Here is a 10,805-nt window from a genome sequence, read left to right on the forward strand (position 1 = left end):
CTCCTATTGTATAGTCTGCATCCTAACAAGATTCCAGGGATTCACGTGCATGGTGCAGCTTAAGACATCTTTCTCTGCCCCGGTTTTTAGAGACAGCAGACACCTGTGATTGTTTGGCTCATCACTTTTAAGTAGTGGTTGAATCCTTTGTGATTTTACATGTTTTTTAGGGTTAAACCTCATGCAGACTCTATCTGATGAAAATTATGAAGTATCTCACCAGGAAGGCACACAAAAGTATATACTCATTCATTGATTTGTTAAATATTTATTAAATACATTCACAATGCACAAATATTGTATAAAGATTCAGTGATTCATCATCCCCTGTAGCTTCTCTGAGGCCCAGGGAACCTTTCAGAACTTTAACTAGAAGGAACTATTGGCCTTGTGCTTTTGTTTGTTGTTTGTTTTTTGTAATGATATCATTTTCTATTTTCTGGGAACTGTAATTGAAGAGATTTAGGTTATAGTACAACAAGAGCACTGTTTCATAGGTCTTCTTGCTGTTAAGAGGTCTATGAAGCAGAGAACTTTCCTTAGGAAAACAACTAAATGAAGAGAGTCACCTCCCTAGAACTGACACATGGGCTGTTTTTATGTTCTTGAAGGCCACTCTCTCCCTACCTGAACCAAGTCCTATAGGCTTAGATGTTATTTACATTTTATATATACTATATATATATATATATATATATATATATATATATATATATACACACACACATTATATATACACAATAGTAATTCTAGCAACAGAGGAAATGAACTTTAACAGGGGTATAAATCTAAATTTTTTAAAGTATAAATCTAAATTTCTTACCCAAGACACTTTAAAGATACATTATTTTTCTCTAGGATGTAATTCATAGGAACATTAAACCTTTTGTAAATGTCCCTTTAGATGGTTTCTCATAAGGTAAAAGAAACTTATTTCCAAGCAGGGCCACCTTTATTGTGTCCCCAGATCACCTCACAGGGCAGAAAAATGCCCCTCAGTCTGGGAGAAGACCTAGAGAGAATTATGGACTCCTTACTGGTTTTTGGAAAGCAACCAACAGCTAATTCCAACACCATGGGCAGCCCATACAGTCTCTAATTATCTGAGAAAATCAAATGATGCGTTACAATAATTACGCTGGTACGAGTTAATAAAAGTGCCATATTACAGTCAAATAGCTATGTTGCTATCTATACCATTGAGGGCATAGTTTTAAAAAGCAGTTATGCTAGCTGATTGTGTAAGGAACAAAACTGAGAGAAAAAATCTAAAAGGCCGCCTATGATTGAATGGAAAGATTTTTTTTTAGTTGAATTTAAATAATGTGACTTGGGGGAGCCTTTACAAAGAGTCTTTATACTTCCCTTCAGCTTCCTTGTTTTCCCTTGGATTACTTTTGCTCAATTAAATATGAATTTCCTATTGTGTGCAATCAGCCCTTTATTGCCAAGCCCTAGAATGCACCACTTTTGCTCACATACACAGTCCATAAGCTTTGCACATGTCACCATAGAAACGCTGGCATGGATGCTGTCGACATTTAGGGAGACCTCGGAGAAGCATCTCAGCTGTCCCTAAGAACAGCTGGAGTCCATACATTGGGGCTGGGTATCTCCCCCATCATCTGTGTCTTGCCAGCGGCAGACAGCAGAGAAGGGGCCTCATTGCTGCCCTCTCCCTCCTCCCAAGACCAACAGTCACCCTGGCAACCGGCAAACAGGGACACACAGGGTCCAGCACAGCGAGTATCTCACCAGGAAAGTAGCTGCTTGGACGCCATAAATTACTATGTCCTGATTTGATAATTGAAAACAGATTTGCCACGCAGCTAAAGGGTGGTTAACAGCTGCACAGGCCCCTTAATGGGCTCTGTGATTCTAAAGCTGTCAACCCATTTCTAATCCCCTTCAAAGGCTGGGGCTTTTCTGCTTTGAGTGTCACATTTAAGAAAAAGAGATACAGAATCCTATTTTCATCAGAGAAAGTTTGGTTGAAAATGGGGCCTCCAATGGGTGTTCATTTATTCAGCAAACATCTTTTGAGTGGCTGCTGTGACTACCAGCCCTGGCAAGGAGAAAGAGAAGGTAAAAAACAAAAAGAGTACCACCCCTTTTCTAAAAGAATCTTGAGGTTTAGTGGAGGTATTGGCCTCTTGAATTTGAATTGGCCAATATTTATTGAGAACATTCCCTGTGCCAGACACTGTTCTATAAATTATGGTTAAAAGACAAAAGTGGAAAATCATTAGTCTCTGAAGTTGACATACAAGGATGGATCACGGGCTTGCATGATGAAGTGATCTGTGAGTCACGTTGTCTTAAAGATGCTGGCTTGGGGGTTCTATTACTTCTTTAGCTTTTTCCACCCCTGCCATCATCCACAACAGCTTTCTTTGCTGTTCCTCATGTCACCTGACTCCTTGAGTTACAGCTCTCCAAGGGAAATCATATTTTATTCCGTCTTCGTGAGAGCACATATTTAGGAGTCAGTTGGGTTGATAGATACTGTGTGAGGCTCCAGAGAAGATTTTCCTTTAAAGAATCTATCTCGGCCAGGTGCAGTGGCTCACGCCAGGTGCAGTGGCTCACTTTGGGAGGCCAAGGCAGTGGATTACTTGAGCCTAGGAGTTCAAGACCAGCCTGGGCAACATGGCGAAACTCCGTCTCTACAAAAAATACAAAAATTAGCCGGGCATAGTGGCGCATGCCTGTGGTCTCAGCTGCTTGGGAGGTTGAGGTAGAAGAATCGCTTGAGCCCCGGGAGGTGGAGGCAGCAGTGAGCCATGATAGTGCCACTACAGCCTGGGCAACAGAGTGAGACCCTGTCTCAAACAAACAAGCAAACAAATGAACAAACAAAAACCTATCTGATTTGTCTGAAGAGGAGAAAAAAACATGAGGACTTTACTATGTTGCTTGTACATAAAAGCTGTTCACCAGCCTTCCCTTTAATGGGAATAATCGTCTTTTCTATAAACCCCAGCAGGCGGTCACCCACACTCCAATCAGTAGGTCTTCTCTATGCATCACCATAATTTAGAAATATTTTCCTTCTCTTATGCTACAGTCTAGCTCCTGTAATCTGAGCTCACCCAACCTCGTTCTGCTGTCTAGAACAGTGCCAGGCAATAGAACTTTCTGTGACGATGGAAATGTTCTATATCTCCACTGTCCAATATATAACTACTAGCCACTTGTGGCTACTGAGCACTTGAACTTTGGCTAGTTCAACTGAGGAAGTGAATTTTCAATTTCATTTCATTGTAATTAGTTTAAATTCAAATAGCCACATGTGGCTGGTGGCTACTATATTGGATGGCGCAGCTCTAAAACAGTGCAAAATAAATCCCTAAATATCATTAAGGATTGTCAGGTAGAAGAGTCACGAGATGAGTTGCCAAGTTACCCACCTAAATCTTTTGAGATAAATTCTGCCATGCCATAAAAGTATGTCACCCGGCTTCTAAACCCCAGCCAGCCTGCCCTCCCTTTCCTGGTGAGGTCTCATTCTGCCTCCTTCCACACTGTGTGATTGCTGTGTGCTCAGCTAATGCCTGAGATTTAAGGGAAGAGGAGATAAAGGTAAGACACAGATCCATGAGGATCTCTGATCTTCAAAGTCAGAAAATCCAAGCTGTGGCTCGGGGCGGTGGCTCACACCTGTAATCCCAGCACTTTGGGAGGCCGAGGCAGGCAGATCACTTGAGGTCAGGAGTTTGAGACCAGCGTGGCCAACATGGAGAAACCCTATCTCTACTAAAATTAGCCAGGTGTGGTGGCGGGTGCCTGTAATCCCAGCTACTTGGGTGACTGTGGCAGGAGAATTTCTTGAACCCAGAAGGCGGAGGTTGCAGTGAGCTGAGATGGTGCCATTGCACCCCAGCCTGGTTGACGAAGTGAGACTTTGTAAAACAAACAAACAAACAAAAAAACAGAAAATCCAAGCTGTGATTCTTGCAGTGCAGTGCCATAACTAGCTGTGAAACTTTGGACAATACTTCTTGGACTTGGTGTCCAGTTTACATAAGGAAGAAGCTGGGCTAGATGGTCTCTGAAGCCCCTTAAGGTCTAGTGATCCTTCTTAAATTCTTATAACTAAGAAGAACTTAAAAATTAGAATTTGCCTCTTAAAAGTACTTATTAGATGCCTAGAGCACTGACTATTGGAATGAGTTATTTATGAGAATCATCCTACCCTCCTGAAAGTACTCAGACAGATAGAAACACATAAATCCAAAGAGAAATGTGGGCCAGCCAAAAACCAAGCACAATATTCCTGTGTTCTATAGGTCAGATGTTATCCACTGTCAAGATCAGCTTCGTTTAGATTAACAACATTAATCCCCACGCACTCCCATGCACAGACATATTTTTTATGCTCATATATCATTTTCCCATAATATTTCATTCCATCCCTCAACTACCCATTGGTTAGGCAAATAGGAATTACTTTAACTAGACAACCTTCCTCCAGAGAACACAGGGACCAGGGAATTGGAAGTAACACAAGCAGCATTCTACCTTAAGCCTTTTAAATCCTCTTCATAGTAAATAATAACGAGGTAGGTGGAGGCAGCCAGGAGAAACAAGCAAAATTCATTTCATATGGCTTTTGTTATATTAACAATTACAGATAGCACTTGAAAGCTTACTGTGCTCCAGATACTGTTCTAAGTGGTATCCCAAACCTTAGTTTCCTTACCCCACATAAGAGCAAGAATAACAATTATTTCCTTACCCCTCATAAGAGCAAGAATAATAACAACAATAGACTCATTTATTTAGTGACAGTCTCTATTTCAAGGGCTTTTCACAATCCTGTGATACTGCTACTCTTAATAACCTGGTATTATTGATGCACAACTGAGGCTCAGAGAGGTTAAGTGAGTTGCCCCAGGTCACACAGCAGTAAGTTCTCAAAACCAGGCCTTCCAAGCCCCTTTTCTTCTTTCTTTTTTTCTTTTTCTTTTTCTTTTTTTTTTTTTTTTTGAGACGGAGTCTTACTGTGTCACCCAGGCTGGAGTGTGGTGGTGTGATCTCAGCTTACTGCAACCTCCACCTCCCAGGTTCAAGCAATTCTCCTGCCTCAGTCTCCTGAGTAGTTGGGATTCAGCCATGCACCATCATGCCCCCATGGCTGGCTAATTTTTGTATTTTTGGTAGAGATGGGGTTTCACCATGTTGGCCAGCTGGTCTCGAACCCCTGACCTCAAGTGATCCTCCTGCCTTGGCCTCCCAAGTGCTGGGATTACAGGTGTGAGCCATTGTGCCTGGTCTCTTTTTCTTTTTTGAAACAGGGTCTCACTCTGTCACCCAGGCTGGAATGCAGTGGCACAAACACAGCTCACTGTAGCCTCAACTTCCTGGGTTCAAGTAATTCTCCCACCTCAGCCCCCAAAGTAACTAAGACTACAGGCAAATGCCACCACAGCCGGCTTATTTTTGTATTTTGAATAGAGACTGGGTTTTACCATGTTGTCCAGGCTGGTCACAATCTCCTGGGCTCAAGTTATCCACCCGCCTTGGCCTCCCAAAGTGCTGGGATTACAGGCGTGAACCACTGCACCTGGCCTCCAAGACCCTTTTCTTGACCATGCATCCTGCTGGACTCCATCTGTATTCCTGGTCCCCATGAATCTGTTTCACGGTTCAAGCATCCTTCCCCCAACCCCTCATCAAGCCTCATGCTAGAGGAGACAGGATCTACCTCCTGTTGAGGAGGTATAATTTCTATTTCCCCAAACAGGAGCTTAAAGTTTATGGCCTTGGCAGTCCTACAGGGAATGGTCCATGATCATGAATAATAGAGGCTTTGTCACTATTACTCCAAATATCCAGAGGCAAAGTGAACAATTCTGACTTCATACTGTTTCCACATCTCCAGAGGGCTGGCAGCATTGACAGAGCAGGCAGAACCCAGGCTTTGGTCATAAAGGCCTGGATTTGAATACTGGCTCTGTCATTCTTACTCTCTGTGTGACCTCGAGCAAGTTATTAAACCTCTTTGGCCTCAGTTTCCACTGCTGTATTATGGGAACAATAGCTGCTTTGAAAGAGTGTTGTAAGAATTACAGAAAATTACATGTAAAATGTCTGGTATTCAGGAGGTAATCTGCTTCCCTGAATTCCCATCTTGCTTGTAGTTGTGAAGCTGTGCAACTTTCCTTCCTCTAAGCATAGTCTGACTCGTATATGTGTAGCAGTGATGTGTTACAGGAAAGAGGAAGCATTGCATCAGGCTGGGTGGGGTGAAGCAATGGACAGTAACCGGGAAAAAGATCAAGGTCGTGCTCTTCCATAGCAACTTTCTTTTGCGTTTGGGTCTTAAGTAATGTTTGAGAAACCTTAAATTAACGAGAATAATTTGTCTTTTGTTATTAAACTTCCTATATCAGGGTTGTATGAGTTAGCCAATATTAGGAAAACATCACTATGGCCTTATACCTCTAGAAAAATGTTGTTTTATTCTTCTCGGTACATTCAGTAATAATGCTGACAAGGCCGACAAAGTGTTGACTGGGAGAGGAAGTTATGGGACTTTCTTGAATACACAAATCAGAATGATTTACAATCATCATGTTCATGGTGTATCTAAATCTGCAGAAACTGCTAAAATGCTTAAAAGAGGCAAACATTTCCATTATGAAGTATGATAGAAAGAGAATCGAACTTGAGAGTCAGACAGACCAGGGTTTGAATCCTCTTTTCTTACTTGCTGAGTTACTTGGGGGAAGTTACTGAATTTTCTGATCCCCAAGGTTTCTTCCCTGGGAATAGAGAGAAAATAATAATAACACCAGCTTCCTGGAGTTGTAGTTGCTGATTTGCAAACTTAACTGTGCAGAGAAGCCCCCTGAGGGGTTGTGAACCACAGATCCTGGGCTCCAACCCTAGAGTTTTCTGATTCAGCAGGTTTGGGGTGGGGCTGAGAACTTGTATTTCTAACAGGTTCCAAGATGATGCTTTTGCTGCTGGTCCAGGGACCTCACTTTGAGGAGTGCTGGTTGTTAGTTGTTAAAGTAGAGAAGACATCTAGCACAGTGCTTGGCACACACTGAAGCCATCATAAACCATAGTGATCATCATGATAGTGCTCAATAAGGATGATGATCTGATGCCCGAGTCACTGCAATCTTTCTCATATGGCACATTTTTTAAATTATTAGGTGTGGGCAGAAGAAAAAGCTAGTGATCAACAGTGGCAATGGAGCTGTGGAGGACAGAAAGCCAAGTGGACTCAACGGAGAGGCCAGCAAGTCTCAGGAAATGGTGCATTTGGTGAACAAGGAGTCGTCAGAAACTCCAGACCAGTTTATAACAGCTGATGAGACAAGGAACCTGCAGAACGTGGACATGAAGATTGGGGTGTAACACCTACACCATTATCTTGGAAAGAAACAACCGTTGGAAACATAACCATTACAGGGAGCTGGGACACTTAACAGATGCAATGTGCTACTGATTGTTTCATTGCGAATCTTTTTTAGCATAAAATTTTCTACTCTTTTTGTTTTTTGTGTTTTGTTCTTTAAAGTCAGGTCCAATTTGTAAAAACAGCATTGCTTTCTGCAATTAGGGCCCAATTAATAATCAGCAAGAATTTGATCGTTCCAGTTCCCATGTGGAGGCCTTTCATCCCTCGGGTGTGCTGTGGATGGCTTCTAACAAAAACTACACATACATATTCCTGATCGCCAACCTTTCCCCCACCAGCTAAGGACATTTCCCAGGGCTAATAGGGCCTGGTCCCTGGGAGGAAATTTGAATGGGTCCATTTTGCCCTTCCATAGCCTAATCCCTGAGCATTGCTTTCCAGTGAGGTTGGGGGTTGGGGTGTACTAGTTACACATCTCCTTCAACAGATCCCCCTAGAAATTTTTCAGATGCTTCTGGGAGACACCCAAAGGGTGAAGCTATTTATCTGTAGTAAACTATTTATCTATGTTTTTGAAATATTAAACCCTGGATCAGTCCTTTGATCAGTATAATTTTTTAAAGTTACTTTGTCAGAGGCACAAAAGGGTTTAAACTGATTCATAATAAACATCTGTACTTCTTCGATCTTCACCTTTTGTGCTGTAATTCTTCAGTTTCTAAACCAGCACTGTCTGGGTCCCTACCATGTATCAGGAAGAGCTGAGAATGGTAAGAAGACTCTTCTAAGTCTTCACCTCAGAGACCCTGAGTTCCCACTCAGACCCACTCAGCCAAATCTCATGGAAGATCAAGGAAGGCAGCACTGTTTTTTTCTTTTTTGACACTGTCCAAAGGTTTTCCGTCCTGTCCTGGAATCAGAGCTGGAAGCTGAGGAGCTTCAGCCTCTTTTATGGTTTAATGGCCACCTGTTCTCTCCTGTGAAAGGCTTTGCAAAGTCACATTAAGTTTGCATGACCTGTTATCCCTGGGGCCCTGTTTCATAGAGGCTGGCCCTATTAGTGATTTCCGAAAACAATATGGAAGTGCCTTTTGATGTCTTACAATAAGAGAAGAAGCCAATGGAAATGAAAGAGATTGGCAAGGGGGAAGGATGATGCCATGTAGATCCTGTTTGAAATTTTTATGGCTGTATTTGTAAACTTAAACACACCAGTGTCTGTTCTTGATGCAGTTGCTATTTAGGATGAGTTAAGTGCCTGCGGAGTCCCTCAAAAGGTTAAAGGGATTCCCATCATTGGAATCTTATCACCAGATAGGCAAATTTATGACCAAACAAGAGAGTACCGGCTTTATCCTCTAACCTCATATTTTCTCCCACTTGGCAAGTCCTTTTTGGCATTTATTCATCAGTCAGGGTGTCCAATTGGTCCCAGAACTTCCAAAGGCTGCTTGTCATAGAAGCCATTGCATCTATAAAGCAACGGCTCCTATAAAATGGTATCTCCTTTCTGAGGCTCCTACTAAAAGTCATTTGTTACCTAAACTTATGTGCTTAACAGGCAATGCTTCTCAGATCACAAAGCAGAAAGAAGAAAAGCTCCCGACTAAATCAGGGCTGGGCTTAGACAGAGTTGATCTGAAGAATATCTTTAAAGGAGAGATGCCAACTTTCTGCACTATTCCCAGCCTCTGCTCCTCCCTGTCTACCCTCTCCCCTCCCTCTTTCCCTCCACTTCACCCCATAATCTTGAAAAACTTCCTTTCTCTTCTGTGAACATCATTGGCCAGATCCATCTTCAGTGGTCTGGATTTCTTTTTATTTTCTTTTCAACTTGAAAGAAACTGGATATTAGGCCACTATGTGTTGTTACTGCCACTAGTGTTCAAGTGCCCCTTGTTTTCCCAGAGATTTCCTGAGTCTGCCAGAGGCCCAGACAGGCTCACTCAAGCTCTTTAACTGAAATGCAACAAGCCACTCCGGGACAAGGTTCAAAATGGTTACACTAGCCTCTACGTGTCCCCCCAGGGCGAAAGGGGTAGTGATACAAGTCTCATAGCCAGAGATGGTTTTCCACCCCTTCTAGATATTCCCAGAAAGAGGCTGAGACAGGAGATTATTTTCAATTTTATTTTGGAATTAAATACTTCTTCCCTTTATTACTGTTGTAGTCCCTCACTTGGATATACCTCTGTTTTCATGATAGAAGTAAGGGAGGTCTAGAGCTTCTATTCCTTGGCCATTGTCAATGGAGAGCTGGCCAAGTCTTTACAAACCCTTGCAACATTGCCTGAAGCTTATGGAATAAGATGTATTCTCAGTATTCTCACTCCCTTGATCTCAAGGGCGTAACTCTGGAAGCACAGTTTGACTACATGTCATTTTTACCAATGATTTTCAGGTGACCTGGGCTAAGTCATTAAACTGGGTCTTGTTTATAAAAGTAAAAGGCCAACATTTAGTTATTTTGCAAAGCAACCTAAGAGCTAAAGATGTAATTTTTCCTGCAATTGTAAATCTTTTATATCTCCTGAGAACTGCCCTTAAAATTAGCTCTGAGTGAAAAATCGAACGAGACAAAAGACATCTTCGAATCCATATTTCAAGCCTGGTAGAATTGGCTTTTCTAGCAGAACCTTTCAAAAAGTTTTATATTGAGATTCATAACGACACCAAAAATTGATTTTGTAGCCAACATTCATTCAATACTGTTAGAGGAGTAGGAGAGAGGAAACATTTGACTTATCTGGAAAAGCAAAATGTACTTAAGAACAAGAATAACACGGTCCATTCACCTTTATTTTATAGGTATGTCTTTGTGTAAATCATTTGTTTTGAGTTTTCAAACAATAGCCCATTGTTCATTCTTGTACTGTACAATGACCACTGTTATTGTTACTTTGACTTTTCAGAGCACACCCTTCCTCTGGTTTTTGTATATTTATTGATGGATCAATAATAATGAGGAAAGCATGATATGTATATTGCTGAGTTGAAAGCACTTATTGGAAAATATTAAAAGGCTAACATTAAAAGACTAAAGGAAACAGACTCAGAAGTCTCTAATTTAAAAGAATGGGAGGCTGAGAGGGACAGAACTATGCTTATCTGGCACTGTCTGGGTAATTTAGAGGAACAAAGTCAAAGGCATCTGAGGTGGCTGAAGCCTCACACTCATTTTATTTTTAAAAAAAGCAAAAACAAAATGGGTTTCCATCAACTTGAAAGTCTTCTTTTGGAGAAAATTTGGTTTTCTATGAGTGATGTGTGGTTCACATGTTTCAAACTAAATAAGATACAGTGAAGTGTTAGTTCTTTTAAAGCCAAGAACTACTCCTGGACTTCCAGTTAAAGAGAGGAGAGTGTACATACCTTCATTCCCTCATGTAAGCCTCTAAAAAGAAAATAAAGAGATATTTCCAGACGGAAT

At 41.6% G+C, this 10,805-nt stretch overlaps 1 protein-coding gene across 5 annotated transcripts in view; it reads left to right on the forward strand.

Annotated features, from left to right (window-relative positions):
• Positions 1 to 10,426, forward strand: part of CD44 (CD44 molecule (Indian blood group)) — a 92,741-nt gene extending 82,315 nt beyond the window's left edge. For 4 of the 5 annotated variants that reach the window (XM_003254411.4, XM_003254413.4, XM_003254412.4 and 1 more), the window contains one exon: positions 7,167 to 10,426. In XM_003254411.4, coding sequence (XP_003254459.2) covers positions 7,167 to 7,371 — 205 coding nt within the window. In that variant the 3' untranslated portion in view covers positions 7,372 to 10,426. The remainder of the gene's footprint in view (positions 1 to 7,166) is intronic. The other variant, XM_003254417.4, reaches the window with a different exon arrangement.
• Positions 10,427 to 10,805: the final 379 nt, after the last annotated feature.

The sequence above is a fragment of the Nomascus leucogenys genome, chromosome 15, assembly GCF_006542625.1.
Source record: "Nomascus leucogenys isolate Asia chromosome 15, Asia_NLE_v1, whole genome shotgun sequence".
In the NCBI taxonomy this organism is placed as follows: domain Eukaryota; kingdom Metazoa; phylum Chordata; class Mammalia; order Primates; family Hylobatidae; genus Nomascus; species Nomascus leucogenys.